Consider the following 18636-nt stretch of genomic DNA (forward strand, 5'->3'; position numbering starts at 1 on the left):
GCGTCGGTGTTAATGCTAAAGCTAACAGGCTAAGCTGAGGTTCTTCTTCCATGAAGCAGCTCTGTTGTCCTCCATCCATATTTTCAGTTCCAGGCTGAGACATTTCTACCTTCTCCTCTCTGTCAACGCTCTCTGGTTTCATTTATGAGTCGATCATCAGATATTGTCCAAGATTAACCTTCAGGGTGGATATAGCTCGCTAGCAGCCTCACACAGATGACCTAGTTGATGTCATTATTTACCCAGAATGCTTTGCGTGTAAATAAAATGGCCCCATCCGTGTAATATATTTTAAAACTTTTAGTTTAAAAATGATAAAAACTGAACATCCTACAGTATTTTTACAACATTTATTTTACAGTTAAAGTATATGTTTATATATAAATTCTAATGTTACAACTAATCGGGGATCCCATTAAAAATGCAAAACTATTTAACTTTGACTTGTTTTCCATCTTTTCATTGTTCAAAAAAAAATAGAAATTTATCCAGATACATGAAGCGCTTGTATAGAGTGAATTTGATTGTGGTTGGATGAGAAGTGTAAATATAAACCATTCTGACATACTATTGGATTGACCTCACTCCATCACACCTGTATGACACAAATTACATCACATTCCAGCAGGACACACTGTAGCAGATAGAGCCTAGAATGAAGACGATCATGATTGAAACAAGTAGTCAGTTAATTTCAAAATTTTCAACATTAACATTTTAATTTATACTCAGTTTGCGACTGCCCTGTGACACTTGTTTTTCTTTCGTCATTTTTCCATTTTCTGCCTGTGTTAGTGGATTCACACTGACTGATCTTGTTCTCCTCAACTCAGGGTCAGAGGATACTGTAAGGAGAACATAAACATAATAGTGAATTTTAGGTTTATTTGTTTATTTATTTGGATCCCCATGAATCAGAGACAACTCTTCTTGGGGTCCAGCAAAAACTGGCATAATGTGTTTCTTTTGTTTTTGATAATGTGTAATTATCACTACTTTTATAGGGTTCTGTATGTTGTGTTCATGATTAAATGCAGCAAAATAAACCAATTCAAAAGTAACAGATCTTTGTAATACTTGGTTTATTTACATAATAACTTTAATTGCTGTTATTATTTACATAATAACTTTAATTGCTGGATGTTCGGCCCCTCAGCTGTTGACTGGCAGTAACTGTGGCCCCCGGAGCAGTTTAGTTGAATAGCCCTGATGTAGGGGAAACCCTGATGTTTGACCAAAACTACTACAATTCTCATTTCCCAACATAAAATGGAAAAATGTTCAGAACAATTTTTCAGTTTACAGCTGGATGCACTGTGCTCAGTTTTTCATGTTTCCAGTTCTTCAGGTCTATAATTAGCTGGGTTTTTGGGTCGGCTGCAGTGCTGCTACTGAGCTGAGCACACTGCCAAGACTCTTCATCATCATGTAGAACTTGTTTTGTTCTCATTGGCCTGTTTTTAAAGGAAACCTGCATTATTAATTAGCAAACTAGTCCACCTCTTGTTTTAAAGGGATCCATGGTTAGTTGTAACATTAGACTCTATTTTATAAACATTAATTTTAACTGTGAAATAAAAACTGTAAAAATACTGTACTGTTTAGATTTTATAACTTTTAAACTAAAAGTTAAAAATATATTACATGGACAGGGCCATTTTATTTACACACAAAGCATTCTGGGTAAATGATGACATGGATAGGTCCTTGATGCGAGGCTGCTAGTGAGCTATATCCACCCTGAAGGTTAATCTTGGACAATATCTGACGGTTGTCTTTTTAAAATGAAACCAGAGAGCGTTGACAGAGAGAAGGTAGAAACGACTCGGCCTGTAACTGAAAATATGGATGGAGGACTACAGAGATGTTTCATGGAAGAACCACCTCAGCTTAGCCTGTTAGCTTTAGCATTAGCCCCAACGCTATCACCATACATTTTATTTCTTTCCACTCTCGGACGAGTACGGCGCTTTTTCCTTATCTCCCGCCCTTCCCTGCTTTGCTGCTTGGATGAGTGCTTGGAGCCTTAACGTTTTTATCTGAAACCAGATATAGTGGATATTTTTTATTTTTATGGATTTGGTTAGCTGGTCTCTTAATAAATTTTTTGGAACAAAGTTTTTTTTCTTCTATGGGAGGACATGTCAAATGTGGGACCTGTGTTCTGCTCTGTTCTGGATACGTGTCTGGATTCTGATCACTGGATTCTACAGATTGGCTTGGTGGTCTCCTGGTGTTCTAAAAAACAGCGTCGGTGGCTGTTCATTTCCTGGCTGCCTGGCCAATTTGAAGGATTGCTGTACTATCAGCACTCAGACTTTTGCCTTGAGCGAGCTGGACTCGGTCTGCAAGCAGTTCTGCTGAGGGTCGCGGGCCAGCTGTGGTTCCTGGACTTTGCTGGCGAGATGGAATTGATCTTTGCGAAAGCTGATAATACGGCTCGGTGGAATTTATCCACACTATTTGTCTGATTGGATTTGCCACCTTGAGATGTACCAGCAGACATTGAAGCAAATGGAAAATTGTTATTGTTTGACTGGCTCTTCTGTTCAAAAAACAACTGATTACACAATTTGTCTCTCTCCTACAATGGCCTTGAGCTGTGGACTAAATTCTTCCTGGATGTTTACATCGACTGAGGGTCTGCCCCCCACCCCTCACACCCGTCTGTGATCTGTTCCTGGAGCAAGCTGAGGGCCGCACAGAAAGAACACTTAGCATCCATATTCTGAACTATGGCTGCACGGGTTTTGGGGACTTGATTCTTCGGGCTCATTCTTCAGATATTCACACAAGTGCATGCAACACTCATGGCTTCAGATACAAATCCCCCTAAACTCACTTACTCCTCTGGCTAATAAATGTGCTCTATGCAGAGGTTTTTTTTATAAACACCATAGTGTGTTACATTGTTGATTATAATATGATGTTTTGGTTTGTTTTTTTCCCTCATCTTCCCTTGTGTGTTTTTTTTTAGTTTTTTTTCTGTTAATGGTTGTGCCTCCTTATGATGTCTTCATGAAGATACTTGCTCTGTGCAGGGTCTGTGGCTGCATGACCTGTTCTCCTATGTTTGTTATGTTCTGTCTTCTTCTGAATGGGTGTTCAGTTTAGCGTAGATTATTGTGTCGCACTAGCGCCAAGCTAGGGCTGCGCGGTATATGCGGTAGAGATGGTAGAAACTGTATGAAGTTGGCCTACGGTAGAAATTTACCATACTGTCCTATCGTCAGTTACGTCACTGCACCTGTGTCAGGGCTGCAAGTGCAGAGACAATTGAGCAGGAGGAGTTTGAAATATAATGAAGAAATTATAGCGTTTTAAAACGCAGAGAGACAGAATGAATCCTCAGAATTTCTCCCTCCTGCTGTAGAAAAGTTACGTCGGGATCACCCTTGGTAATCCACACCCCCACCTGATCTCACAAGTAAAATCAGTGTTTATCAAATAAAGTCTAATGTTACAACTAATCATGGATCCCTTTAACACTTGTCTCTGTGATTTTATGTGTGTCCTCTTTTTAGTAGATATGTGCCTGTGTATGCATATATGATAATTGGAAAAACTGTGTCTGCATGAAGTGACTTGTTACAGATAAACATAGTAAGAATTACTCTGATGGCCACAGAAGATAATTAGGGCCTTGACCCTTAATCCCCAAACCAAATCTTCTTTGCCCTGAATCCATTTACCTGCAGTGACCCTGCAGCACTTAAACAAGAGAAATGTCAGGTGTTAAGTTCATAGGAAGCTCAAACAAGGGTTGTTTGATACACACACACTTAAAAATTATATATATATATATATATATATATATATATATATATATAAGCTCACTGTATAGCTCAGTGGGTAAGTCTCCGGTCTTCCACCCGGGAGACATATAGAAAGAAAGAAAGAAAGAAAGTTTTGGGTTGTATTAATTACACATAATTAAGTTTTGACTTCTTTTGTCTTTCAAATGTACTATCACAATGATTATTGAGTCACAAATACTAATTCCTGATAATAATTCCTCCTGCTGTAGTGAGTGAGAGCAAAGCATACAAATCAAAGTTGGAAAAAAATGTAAAAAATTTTTTTGTTAATTGTGGAGATGAAAAGATGTGGTTGTTCAATTGCTCAAGTCCATCTTGCTAATTTAACTGTCTTCAAGCGTTTCAGATAATTTCAGCAGCATGCTCTTGTGTGTGGCAGGCTGTTATTATGTTTAATTGGCTTCACCACATCTACATTCTAGCTATCTGAAGCTGGTTTAGGACTAGAGATACTATTTAAGTTATTTTAATAAGAGAGATCCAACTAATGTACATTTAATTGCTGACTTTTTCATGTTCTGTAAATTTTATAAAAAAAAAAGAAAAGAGCTTTTAATTTATTTTAATAAATGCTAGTAATATTTTTGCTGTTGCTCATTCTGTGTTTAAAATTCAGCTTTTAGTGAGAGATGTCTTTGTGCCTATAAAGTTTGTAGTCATTTCCTTGTCTGCAACAAAGAGTTTGCGGGTCTCAAAAAAAAAAAAAACATCACAAAGTTTTAATTTGAAAGAAGTTCAGCCATTTGTCTAACTTCAGTAACTCAGGGCTGGGTGGTTCCAGAAGCAGTCAGTCAGATCTACACAGGCCCATCTTTTCAGGAGCTGGCAAGAAATGTGTCTGTCACTACCTCGCTTAGAGGTGAGGATGTGCGACAGATGAGGGTGCTCTCCTCCGTTTGTCTTCTAAATAAGTTAAGGAGGTCCAAACTCATGTCAGTAACATTATGGAGCATCTTCTGAAAGAACCTTGAATGTTTATGTCCCAGTTTTCATAGCAGCTCTGTGGAAATTTGACACTTAAGCTCACCTGACTCATAGCCATAATTTTATATACGACCATCATATTTTGATACAGCGGTATAACAATACCTTCATACTGCCTAAGCCTACTAGTGACTGCCTCCACTCTCCTGATAGTGTCAAATGCTAAGGCGCTCTTCTGGCTAATCCTGGGTCACCTCTTTCTCCTCGCTGCTCTTAAAATACCACAACTTTTATGAGGCTTCACCCTTCACAGCAGTGCAGCAAATAGCCAGGGGATGACATACCTACCAGTACTAGCTTAGCTTGGCCCTTGCCTTACTAAGCAGTTCCGCTCAATTCTAGTTTCCCTTCACTGCTCCCTCTGGGATTTCTCCCATAGACGAGGATTTCTTTGGGAACATTTCATTTGGGCCAATCAGAGAACAGAACGTCGTTTTTCTGTGCAGTGTCTGCTTGTAGTTTATTTCACCTGGGCCAAACAGAAGGCGGAGTTTTGCACGCGATTTCCAGCTAGCTTCTTAGCTTAGCCTCCTTCACAGTGGAGCTGGCATTTGTGGCCAACAGATCCAATCATTTTAAATTTCAGCAGAGGCCACACCTCCAGCAAGAATCACTTCTCTATAGCCAAGAGTCCAGACCCTCGTACGAAGCAAAGTGAAGGACAAGAGTCTGGTTTTTACCAGGCTAACTTAGTGTGAGTTCTCAGTAAAAACTGCAATGAGACTTAATTTGTCACCAAACAAATAATGTAGATGTTTTTTTCTTGCACTATTAGGTTAACTCATAGTAGGTATAAGAGATAACCTGTTTTATGTTTTTAACTCATACTAAATAAGTCTACTTTTTTAGAGTTTTACACAAAAGGGCTTTAGTCCAGATTTATTTGATAAACAACTTCAGTCAGCTGACTTTTTGGTCATTTTTTGCTGTAGGCCCTGTCAAACTAATACTTATGTAGGCTATATATTCAATCTAATCATCAGCATTACAGTATTTATACATCCAAAATAGGCTTCCAGGTGATTTTTTTTCTTACATTTTCATTGTAGACATCTTAAGCATTGGTCAACTTTTTTATGAGTTGTCTGAAACTTTATGTTGTGACGGGACCGTGTCCTGCTCTGGACTGAACCAGTGGAAGAATAAAACTAGCTGCCAGTTTGCCAACAAAAGCCTGAATTTGGCACTCCTCACTAGACCAGTTGATTGCTTGTTGGCCCAGATCATAGTATAAATAAACAAGACCAAAATAAATAAATGACACTAAATTATATTATTTGAAATTTGCTCTTAGTAAACAAACATTTCTTAAAGTATATCAAACAAAACAATTTCTCAAATGGCCATCTTTTTAAATAAGGCACACTAATTATAAAAAGACCTTTAACACTGATCTCAGCTTTAAACAAGAGTCATTCCACAAGTTCAAAACAGATAATGCACTAACACAAGTTAGATTACAGAGATCTAGTTTAGATCTATTAAGTTACATTTGTTTTTATTATTATTAATATATGATTTAAAACATTGTTCTACCTGAAACAGTGCTTCTGAGAGTGTGAATGCATTACGACCGCATACTTACAGGAAGACAGACACAGAGGCAGCGGCTGTTCAGCATGGTAAACCATGGCTAACAGGTGATAAAAGCTTTGGTCTTAAGCGAGGGTGAACGGCTGGTTGTCAAGCTCCATCATTTCCATCGTTAAAGTGCTTGAGATCTGCGTCCTCTCTGGCAGTTTGTTCGGATTTGTCAAAAGCCTCAGCAATGATTTAAGTCCTGATGAGTTCTTGAATGGTAGCTTGTTGTTGTTAGCATTTTAGCAGAACGGACTTTGTGCTGCATTCAGGAGGTAACAGACTTTACATGTTCTCAAATTGGTAGTAGTTGTTCCGACCTTTTTATGTTTATAATTTTAAAGTTTGTGCGTAACAAACAGGGTTAATTGGTAAAATAATATTAATAATTCTTAAAATGGCTGGTTGTTTTTCAGCACGGGGTATTCTGATTATTTTTCTAGTGAGAAAGTCATTTTTTCTGACACCACTTGAACGTTGCTCGGGTTGTGCCGGATGGGAAGCGGCTTGACCAAAAAGGATAAAAATAAAAGAGCGCACTCACCGCCGCGCTGGCAAACATATATTATCGGTTCTGTTTGTTATTATATCGGGCCGATAACTATAGTGCACCCCTAACTTCAACAAAAAACCATTGTCCAATTTTAATTTCTTCTGTTGAGAATGTTAAATGTGTTTGTGTGAATGTAAGGTTTTAGGCCTTCACTTTAAACATAAAGAAACTGTTGACCATTTCTTGTTTGCAAAATATTCTAGACATATTTTAATTAATTACTCTCACTTTTCTGTAAAAATGTTTTTATAAACTGCAATGATCTGTTTCCTTTTAAAGATGCTGGTGTGTGCGCTATCATAACAGTTTGAAAAGCAGAGTCATGCTTGAAAAGGCTCGTGTGTTTGGTTTCTGTAGTACCAATGCTAATGCTGTCCTTGTACATCTTGTACCAGCAAAGATAAAGAGAGGTGTGACAAGTTGGACTGTGATGTGAAACATTACATTTCAAGAATTTAGGTTACATTTTATCATGTGTACCTTATCTTTTGATGGAGACATAAAAAATGAGTTTGTTCATTTATGTGTGTCAGTGAGTAGTTTGGGGTTGTAGGTTAACTTGTACCAAGTGAAACAAATTTTGTGTGTTTGGAGGTAAAACATGTATTTGTAAAATTAGATTTAAAAACAGTTCAAAGAAAATAGTAGCTTTATGAAGAGTGGACAAGAATTTTAGGCTAAAATCGACGTGGCAGAAACATGGCGGAAGTCACCAGATTCTTCAGGGCATTTTTATATTATAAAACCTTTCCCAGCGAATGGCGGGCTGGAAAGAATAATAGTTCTCTGCCGATGAGCCTAACCAGGTGTTGGAGGAAGAAAAAGTAAGACCGACTTGCTTTGCTTTAGTTTTTTAAAATGCATTGCCCCCTTTTTTTATTTGAAACGATACCTAAAAAATGCTTTAAACATCTTGGAGACAGTTACATTTTGTCCATAATAATAAGATTAATCAAGAAATCGGTTATTTTTTTTGACATTCTAAACACAGAATGAAAGAAATACTGAGGTCCCAGTTGTCAGCAAAAAAACTAACAAAAACAATAAGTAACAAGAAAAAAAGAAAAAGTATAAAAATGCACAGTGTGTCACAGATTGCAGTATACAAATGTACACCTTCAGCATTTGTAAATTTGTGGTTTCTATTTAAAAAAAAGGCTATTAATCACGATTAAAAAATTTTAATCTATGCCCAGAACTAAAATAAATGTTTTTCAAGATTGAGGCCCAAATTTATTTGTCAAACAGCAAAAAATTTATAGGACAAAGAAAATAAAAAGATACAAAAGTTGAATGAAGTGTGGCATCAATGGAGAGATGGCGAGAGCAGGAGAAAGTAATTAGATTTGAAAGATTTGTAACAATCAGAACAAACAAACAAAACAACAAAACCAAAGACCATTGTTTTTAAAAACATTAGAACACATGATACATTTTTCAGCTTTCTTTTTGTAAATGTAATGATTGGACTTAATAGAATAAATTTTATTTAGTTTTCTAACATTTTTTATTCTTTCTCTTTCAGGGAAATGAAGCCAGTTACCCCCTGGAGATGTGCTCACATTGTAAGTATTTTGAATCTATTTTTTCTACCTTAATAATTAGGTTATTTTTATTTTCATCGTTTGTCCTAATAGTAATGCGTGCCGTCATGTTGTTTTTTATGATGTTAATGCATATTCTCTGGTAGGGCTACAACGAGTCTATAAAAATCAATTATTAAAAGCGTTTGTAATGAATTTCATCCGTCCTCTCTGAGACCCTTGAGTGAAAAGTAGAGACTTCGAACTTTAAACCAGTTTTTAAATTGTGTTGTTACACCATGTAGATCCGAAGTTATGACAAAAGGTATATGCCAAAAGTATACGCGAGCAGAACTCCTGGTCTGACTCAGTGGGGGAGGAGGGGGGGGGGGCTGCTTCAGAATCGCTTACTGGGTCATAAAACACCACTTTAGCCACAGACAAAGCCAACAAGAAGTGAGCAATGTAAAAATTAGAGAAAAATCATAAATTCTAAATGCAAATAAATTATGATTATAATAACAAACTAGAAGCGCAAATCTCCGCCAAGACCAATTTCCCCCATCCTGTAATGGAGTTAATGCGCAAAAGCAGAGATGGAAACCAATGGCGCCGGAATAGGGTGGGCCAGGGGGCCATTGCCCCACCACCACCACCACTTTACGGCCCTGCCCATCAGCTGGTGCCATGGACATTTACAGGCTGCACCCAATGCTGACAAGTTATGACAGATGTCTCTCTGTCAACAGACAGAGGCGAAGACAAAACCGATGGCATTAAAATCAGGACTAAATCTGTTTCACCAGATCAGCATGGCTTGGTTTAGATGCGCGCACGCTCACAAGCTGGAGGCTGGAGTTTATCTACTTGACGTTTATGTTGGTGAAGTATTCTCCAAAGGCAGTACAGTTCATAACTTGTACAATGATGTGAAAATGAGAACAAACTCTTGATAAGTTAATACATTATTTAAATGGGGAGCAGTGCGCGCAACCCTTGTGGAGAACAGTCGGAGGGTTTACGCAAATTCTCCAGCTCTGCAAGGTTGGTCTCTATGATCATAAACCTGCTTGACACGTGCAAAAAACATTTTGGCTCTGATCTGATCCCATCTAGGTCGACCAAATCAGCTTACAAATAAAATTTTTGTATTTTGTGCCACATCTCTGGCCCAAACCTGTGCGCAACCATTCGATCTCCAGATGCACGCAGACAAGTTGTGAAGAAAAAAAAGGAGCCCATGGTTCTTTACATGTCCGGTCCAAATGGTCACCTATATTTGGCCCAGAGCAGATAACTGTTGTTGACAGAGTTGATAAAAAATTGCGCTGTCATTATTGTTGCTGTCCAGCTGGAGTTTGCTGCTGCGCTGTGATGACAGGTCGCTTTGGAGAAAATGCTGCCAGACGAGGAAATGTGTCATTTTTGCCTCATTCCCCCCCCCCCAAAAATAAAGTTTGTTGTTAACTACATTACTTAAATTGGTTGCTTTACTCACCATCTCTTGTGTAAAAAAGACTGCATTCCAGCGCAAGTTTCTGACCCTGTATTCCAAACTCCAGTGTAGATATTATTTATATGTGTTTAGTTTTTTCGTGGTTATTTATAAAGAAGTTGGATTTACTATGATCATCATTCCTAATAAATGATTTAAATAAAACAATCACAGGTGAAAACTTCATTATATTTAATTGTTGCTTGATGATGAGCCGATACAGGTAAAGCTTGATGTGTAGTTAAACTTTGTTATAATAAAAAAAGTCTAATCATTGCTAATTAAACTTAGTTGACCAAATCTGTTTTTATGAGAAAATACAACAAATAATTAACAAAAGCAGGCTAACTTTTCTTATCGAACTATCTTAACTATCTATCTAATTAACTATCTTAACTATCCTTTTCCTCAGATAATGTGCCGCAAATTCTAACACTTGTGTCTATTGATTCAGGAAATTAATTTCCGTTCCATTCATATTTATGCTCACAAGCGGCTGCTGATGAACTGAAAAATAACTTGAAAAAAATTTTAATAAATGAACTAAACATCTTATCGATGACTGCAGTTTGTTTTATTTAGTTTTTTCATTTTCAAAAGAAAGATCTTACAGTACGCAATGATATCATGTGGCAAAACGTGCGCCTGACATTCGGAGCACGTACGATCAGATCAGTGCATGCATGGTGACTCTTTTATGAGTTTGTAATGGTTTGACTCTCTTTATAAAGTGCTTCCTGATACAGTCGGCTCTAGGGCTGCCACGATTAATCGATTATTCGACGACTAATCGATTATTAAAATAATCGATGACTGATTTTATAATCGATTAATCGTTTTCTCTTTTTTTTTGTTCTTTACTTTGTTTTTCTCTCCAAACTGCTTTGACACCTTCCACTGCCACATCTGCCTTTCTGTCCTTGACACACATGCACAGTAGTGGTAACTGGGGTAGGCCGTGGACGTCACAAGACATTATACAGACAGGCTCTGGTATCATGGCTACCTGACAACAGAGCTCAAAAGTGTGGGAACTTTTTAAGAAAATAAAAGAGAAACCTGTGCAATATCTGCAGAGCAGAACTTGCCTTCCACTGCAGTTATTTTTAGTTGGCATATAGCTAAAATCTAACCATGGTTATATAATAGCAGCTGCATTCTGGCGCAATAAGCTCTTTTATATAAATATATGTTTTATATATGTTTTATATTCAATTAATATGTGATCCAATTAGTCGACTAATCGAAAAAATAATCGATGATTAATCGATTATAAAAATAATCGTTTGTGGCAGCCCTACATGTAACATCGCCAGAAGTAGTTGATAACAGAATAATCACAACTTTCCCAATGATAGACATACTGGGATGTGTAGTCCCAGCGAGTTTGCGACTTGTATTTCCTGTTTCATATAGGCATGCATGTGATATAATGACACTGCGTAGCCCTACTGGTCGAATTAACCCTCCTATCATCATCAAATATAATTACAATGTCAATGTTGTAAATGGCAAATTCGACTTAATCGATTAAATCGATTTATCGCCCAGCCCTAGTTGGTTGCAGCCCTGATCTCTGGTTAAGAACCAGACTGTAAGGATCCACTGCAGCTTGTTTTTAATGAGCACTGGGAGGATGTCTGGTCTTGGAGTAGTGTGGGTGGTCTTTGGGGACTGTGTTGCTGCCTGGATTGACATAATAATTCATTCAATATTAATTATTGCTTTAAAGCTTTGAAAGTAATTAGTGAGAGTTTTGGTCCTACACTTTTAGAAGATGTGTAGGAGGCAGGGGCTGGTACAATTTAACTGTTCTTTTAAACRGTAAGATCACTTCAAGCTTGATCCAACTACAGCATCAACTCGCATTTTTTWAAATAAATTACAGTGAGGTACGCAAGTTTGGAAAGCCTTGTTAATTTTCCTGATTTACCTTTTATAACTCATTGATTGTTTGGATAAAAAAATCAGTAAAATATATCATGTTGGGGACAAACACAGTGAGATTTGAGAAGTGAAATAAAGTTTGTTATTTACAGAAAGTGTGCAATAATTGGTTAAACAAAATTAGGCAGGTGCATAAATTTAGGCACCAAAAAAAACATTAACTCAATATTTAGTAGATCCTCTTTTTGCAGAAATAACAGCCTCTAAATGCTTCCTATAGCTTCTAATGAGAGTCTGGATTGTGGCTGAAGGTATTTTACACCACTCTTCTTTACAAAACATCTATAGTTCATTTAGGTTTGRTGGTTTCCAACCACAGACAGCTCTATTTAAATGACACCACAGATTTTCAATAATATTCAGGTCTGGGGACTGAGTTGGCCATTCCAGAACGTTGTACTTGTTTCTCTGCATGAATAGTAGATTTTGAGCAGTGTTTAGGGTCGTTGTTGGAAGATGCAGCCCCGGCTTCAGCAGCTTCAGCTTTGTCACTGATTCCTGGACATTGGTCTCCAGAATCTGCTGATATTGATTGGAATCCATGCGTCCCTCAACTTTAACAAGATTCCCAGTCCCTGTACTGGCCACACAGCCCCACAGCATGATGGAACCACTACCAAATTTTACTGTAGGTAGCAGGTGTTTTTCTTGGAGAGCTGTGTTATTTTTCCTCCATGCATAACGACCCTTGTTCTGCCTAAATAAGTCTATTTTAGTTTCATCAGCCCACAGCACCTTATTCCAAAATGAAACGGGCTTGTCCAAATGTGCTTTAGCATACCTCAAGCAGCTCTGTTTGTGATGTGGGCGGAGAAAAGGCTTCCTCTGCATCACTCTCCCATACAGCATCTCCTTGTGTAAAGTGTGCTGAATAGTTGAACGATGCACAGTGACTCCATCAGCAGCAAGATGATGTTGTAGGTCTTTGGTGCTGGTCTGTGGGTTGACTGACTGTTCTCAACATACTTCGCTTCTGTTCATTGGAGATTTTTCTTGGTCTGCCACTTCCAGCTGTGACTTTGAACTGTGCCTGTGGTCCTCCATTTTCTCACGTTTCTCTCAGTGGAGACTGAAAGCTGAAATCTCTGAGATATCTTTCTGTATCCTTCCCCTAAACCAAGACAGTGAACAACCTTTGTTTTCAGCTCATTTGAGAGTTGTTCTGAGACTCCCATGCTGCCACTCTTCAGAGAAGATCCAAAGAGGAGAAAAACTTACAATTGTCCCCCCTTAAATATCCTTTCTCATAATTGGAGTCACCTTTGACAATTACCTGGCTTACCAGGCTTTCTAAACCAGAATGTCCGGTATTCCAAAAATTCATACCATAACAAAATTAATAAAAAAACAATTGAATGAACCGGTATACCTCCCAGCACTACCCCAGGTTGTCCAGAACTCATTTGTAAGATAGTTAACTCACATAAATAAACAAGCTCACATCACAGCTATTTTAGCTTCTTTCACTGGCTCCCAGTTCATTTTAAAATTCTGGTTCCAACTTGTAGAGCCTTACAGGAACAAGCTCCCTCTTTTATCTCAGATTTGATCCAGCTTAAGTCGCCATCTCACAATTTGAGGCCATAAGGTCAGAGGTTGTTGGTGGTACTCCGGACTCATTTTAAATCTGGTGGGGATCTATCTTTCCAAGTAGCTGCACCCTGACTGCCCAGGTGTTGACATAACCATTGTTTAGGTTGTCTGAGACAACCTATTTTTGTTTTTGGACAACCAGATCCCGCATCCCGGCTCTCCGGTGGACAGTCAAGAAAAAAAGACCTACGTAGATTAAAGTTTTCAGCTGCATGTGTTGGTCATTGTAAAAATGAATAGGAGGGGAAAAAACTTAAAAGCCATCTAGGGATTAAACTAGCGGTTCTTTCACCCAATAACGAGAACCACAGTCAAAAGTTTTACCCAATCAGAACAGAGTAGGGCGGGTTGTGCCGTTTTACTCAAGCAGCTCCTGAAACTGTCAACCTGGTTGACTTAGAACATTTGTATATAGTAAACTTTGTATACAGAAAAATATACTTATTAAATTACTTTTTTTTTTCTTTTGGACAACCAGATTTTGTCAACATGTCTGCTGGACAACCTGAAAAAAATCCTTATGCCAACCCCTGCTGTGGAATGTACTGCCCCGATCCACACAGCCTTGATTCTATTGATGTTTTTACAAAACATCTGAAGAATTCTTAACAAATAGGCTTTTAACTAAGTTTTTAGTTTTTGATGCGTTTTCTACCCAGTTTTTACTTGTTCTTTGTATGAATGTGATGTTTTAAAAAAAAAAATTTCTTGCTTTTATTGTGAAGCACTTTGTGATTTCATATCTATGAAAGGTGCTATAAACTTTACTTACAGGCTTACAATATATTGCTTTGCTTACAGTATTGTGATATATTGTCGAGCGACCCTGTGTCATACATCACCAGATTTTTTGCCAGTAAACAGTCCTGGTCATTCACAACACTTACTCCAAGTCCTAACCTTTTTTGTGAGATGAGATTATGTATATTGGTATTTTCAAGGTTTGACCAAACTACTACAACTCCATTTTTCAACATAAGGTGAATTCAGTCTAAAACTCTGGCATGAAAGGTGGCAAGGAAGTTCTTTAATGTATATGAGGCTTTTATTTATATTTGAGTTTTTAGCTTGTCCAACAGCTTGTTTTATTGTCACATTTGTGCAGAAGCACACTTTGACACGGTGACACGTGTTGTTGGTGTGCAGGACTGAGGACAGAACTACACTGCAGCTTGTCCATACTTAGAGGAGGACAGGACCTTGGCCTGCCTGGCCTCCCAAGCATCCTTCAAAATTATGGCGGCACAGAGAGGGGAGCTGAATCATGGCCATGAACTGAACTAATCAAGGCTCTCAGTGCTCTGCTTGTAGATCTTCTTTCCTTTTCCATCATGTCTGTTGTTTTCACTCCACCTGCTTTGAGGAGAAAATGTTTTTTACAAAACAGGTCCACACTGAATGCAACCATGAAAGAATTTAGAAATTGCAAAGATTTTTTTTTCTAGTCTACGTGCATTAGTTTTTTTGGTCAAATGTTGAGGGGGGAAATCGACTTTTATTCTGATAAATCATTTCTTCTCCCTCTTGACTGTTTTGACAGTCGGCTCTCTTACTCTGGACTGACAGAACCAGCTGTTCAACTTATCAAATTCTTGGACAGGCAGAGACTAGCATTGAAGATCTGTGCTCTGACCCTTTTGTTTGAGAAATCTATCCTGCTTCACTCTGTGATATAAACCAATAAAGTCTAGTTTCTAGTAATCTGGACCTTTCATCAATCACTGCCCGGCTCTGTTGATGTTCTCAACAGTCACATGACAGTTTTCTTTTCCTGTACTGAAAGAATTGTAACTTCTTTTAACTTATATCTGACCAAATAAAATGACTTACTTAAAAGCACAAATGCATATAAACCACATCCTTTTAACACATACTCATTTTCAGTTCACACTACGTTGAAGAGCATGCATATGTTCACTCTCAGGCTTCTTGATGCATCTTTATCTCAAAAGAGAAAGAAGAGAATAAAATCTGCTAACCTGAAGCCAATGCAGGCCCATCTGCAGCCACCCTTAATAAAAATAAACGGTGAGCATTCTGCTGGAGTTCCTTGTTGCTAGGGGTTTCCCTGAGGGCGGGAGCCTGAGCATTTGGTGGTGAGTTGGGGGGGTTTTCTGATGACTTTACAGCTATAAATACACACCATCAATGTTGTGCCCTGCTTTGTGCTCAGTTTGGTCCATGGAGGCGAGCTGAACGTTATCAGAGTAATCAGCGTAATGCACAGTATTCAGGCTCTCCCTGTGGTCCCCCACCACCACCACCACCACCACCACCACACACACACACACACAATACAGCCTTGGTTCATGAGTGACCTGTATGGTATGAGATGAGACTCAGGAAATGTGACGAGGTCTGAGTGAAAGTGTCCCCCCACCCACCAGGAATGACCTAATTTCAAAGCTCAGAATGAGCATTGTACATGCCTGTTTTGGCTATGTTAATCTGTAAAACGATATTTTATTGTTGAAAACTTTTCTTGTAGTAGTCTTCAATTCTGGGTGGTTAAAACCAGAAAGCCCCATGGCTGTGTTTTGAACATCCAGCTTTTTAAACAAAAAATACTTAATTTTTCAGGTCACTGCCTCCATGTTTTAGGCTTTGCACATTATTTTATTGCCCACCTCTGACATACTGTTCCCACCTTGGCCTCTGCTCACTATGTTTATTATTTAATGAAGTTCACTTTAGAAATAAAGATTGGCCCATTCAAACTGTTATCTTTAAATTTATCATCTTTGAGGTTCTTTGAAAATATCAGATTACAGCCCTGAACGTTTAAATCTGTAATGTGCAGCTCTCATTCTTGCGTCAAAGTCGGGCTTTTGGGTAGAAATTTGGAACAAGGCATGAAGACTGGCATCAACACCCGCCCACCTAGTGTTGGGTGTGTGTGTGTGGTGGTTATAAAAGTTTACGAAACTTAAATAAGTAAAACAAAGTTTCAACAATTATACCAGTATTAAGGTATTTGACAGTGTTTTTTCTTTTCATCACAGCACAGCTGATAATAAGTACAAATGCTGCATATTGATCAGCAAACTACAGTCAGTTGAAGTTATGGTACGTTCTCACTGAATGCGTTTTGAGCGGCCGATTCACATGCAAAGTCTATGAGGACGCGCCTCTAGGGGTCGTGCGTTGCGTCACGTACGTTTTGGGCGGCGCGGAAGGGGCGCAGAGCGTTTTCCGTGCGTGCGGTGTTGCGGAAGCTGCCACCGCCGCTGGAGTTCAAATATTGTGTGTTGGGTGACAATATTGTAAATTAATATTAAAAACTAAAAGCTTCAAAAAATATATTTTCAAACTATATATTGGCAAATTTAGTCTAATAATTGAAAACATGGATGAAATATGAAACAAATAAAATAAAACGCATACAAAGCAGAACACAGCTAAATGTATCAAAAGTATGTCTATGTAATATTAGAATTTTCTGAGACAATGAATTTTTTTTCTTTACCAGTAAGAGGTTTTTATTTAATAGAATTTTTGGACCAAAAATATCGCAATATATCGCCTTGTTTACAGTATCGAAATATATCGGGATATATCGGGATATATCGTATCGTGACCCCTCTGTCATGATATGTATCGTATCGCCAAATTCTTGCCAATACACAGCCCTATTTAACTGGGGATGGATCATTTCAGCTAAATATCATACAGAGGTTTTAGAGGGTACATTGTTTTCCAGTCTTTCCTCCACATCACATCAACACAAACCTTCTGCCCTCAGGATCTTAAAAAAATAAAAATAAAAAAGCTGGCAGCTGACCCTGCACCACATGTGAACCCAAAGGCCACACAATATTCCATTTCAAGTCCACAAAATAATGTAAAAGTCTTAAAAACAAAAGCTACTTCTAAATGTAATCCTACGAGGAGCGAGAGTCGTTCAACACATGTTACATCACACAAACTGAGCCCCCTGCTGGAGCTCTGAATGGGATGCAAAAGCATGGTTTTTCACGCAATTTGTAGAAAATTACATTTTTGGTCAAATTTACAACAATATTTAGACATTTTATTAATATTCACACGACATACAGCATATACTATTAAATTATTCAGTTATTCACCAACTAAAGTAGCCTTCATTTCACCTTTAAGACATGAATGAACCAATTGGCGGGCTGCATTTTGGTCACCCGCGAGCTGGATGTGGCCCTTGGGCCACCAGTTGAATAACCCTGTTGTAGACAGTAGTCACACATTTTGGTACAGTCATGAAGGAGGAGGATTGAGCAAAGATCATTATCGGGTCTATCGTTTTGTGTTTTTTAATAAAGCTCAACGGGACAACTCAGCCTCCATGCAGTTTGCTCCAAAGACTGAAGGATGACTTAACGCTATGGCTCAAAACACACACATCTTCTCCTTCTCTGTTAGGCTTTATGTAGGAGAGAAGTGGACTCCAGTTTGCCTTTCAAATTTTTTTATTTTTTATTTATTTATTTTTTTCTGTAAAAGCTATAAAAATGTGTGAAATCAGACTGGAAGTACATATTACAGGTATCCTTTTATCTGGGCCAGTTCCCTCCTAACTCCCCCTGCTTTGTGATGCTCTGTACAGGTGTTGGGATGTAGGAATACAGAACATCTCATACCTTTGCTGGCTCTCACATCTATGTCACCTTTTCATCAAGTGTTGTCCTTTCAAGAACACAGCTGTTATTGCAGTTTAGGAATAGTGCATTCCTTTCTTCTTTGTAGTTATTGTAGATTTGTAGCTGATTTGTTGAACAAATATTTATACATGTTATGCATCAAATTTAATGTTTTTTTCTGCTTTACAAAGGGAAGCAGTTCAAGTTTGTAAGGCCAATGACTGAATCTGGGCTCAACTTCAATCAGAGTTTTTATAGGATAAGCTGACTTAAAGGGATCCACGATTAGTTGTAACATTAGACTTTATTTGATAAACATTTATTTTAACTGTCAAAGACTGTAAAAATACTGTAGGCTGTTTAGTTTTGTAAATTTTTACAAATATATTTTAACACAGATGGAGCCATTTTATTGACACGCAAAGCATTCTGGGTAAATAACATGGATAGGTCATCGGTGTGAGCGAGCTATATCCACCCTGAAGGTTAATCTTGGACAATATCTGACGATCGACTCTTTTAAATGAAACCA

The 18636-nt window shown here is 38.1% G+C and overlaps 1 protein-coding gene across 1 annotated transcript in view; it reads left to right on the top strand.

The window, feature by feature from the left end:
* The window catches only part of LOC106529812 (calcineurin subunit B type 1), a 59943-nt gene that overhangs the window by 13814 nt on the left and 27493 nt on the right, over nt 1–18636 (top strand). The window contains exon 2 of the mRNA XM_014025321.1: nt 8459–8498. Within this exon, the coding sequence (XP_013880775.1) occupies nt 8459–8498 (40 nt within the window). The remainder of the gene's footprint in view (nt 1–8458; nt 8499–18636) is intronic.

Source organism: Austrofundulus limnaeus, unplaced genomic scaffold (genome assembly GCF_001266775.1).
Source record: "Austrofundulus limnaeus strain Quisiro unplaced genomic scaffold, Austrofundulus_limnaeus-1.0 Scaffold468, whole genome shotgun sequence".
Classification (NCBI taxonomy): domain Eukaryota; kingdom Metazoa; phylum Chordata; class Actinopteri; order Cyprinodontiformes; family Rivulidae; genus Austrofundulus; species Austrofundulus limnaeus.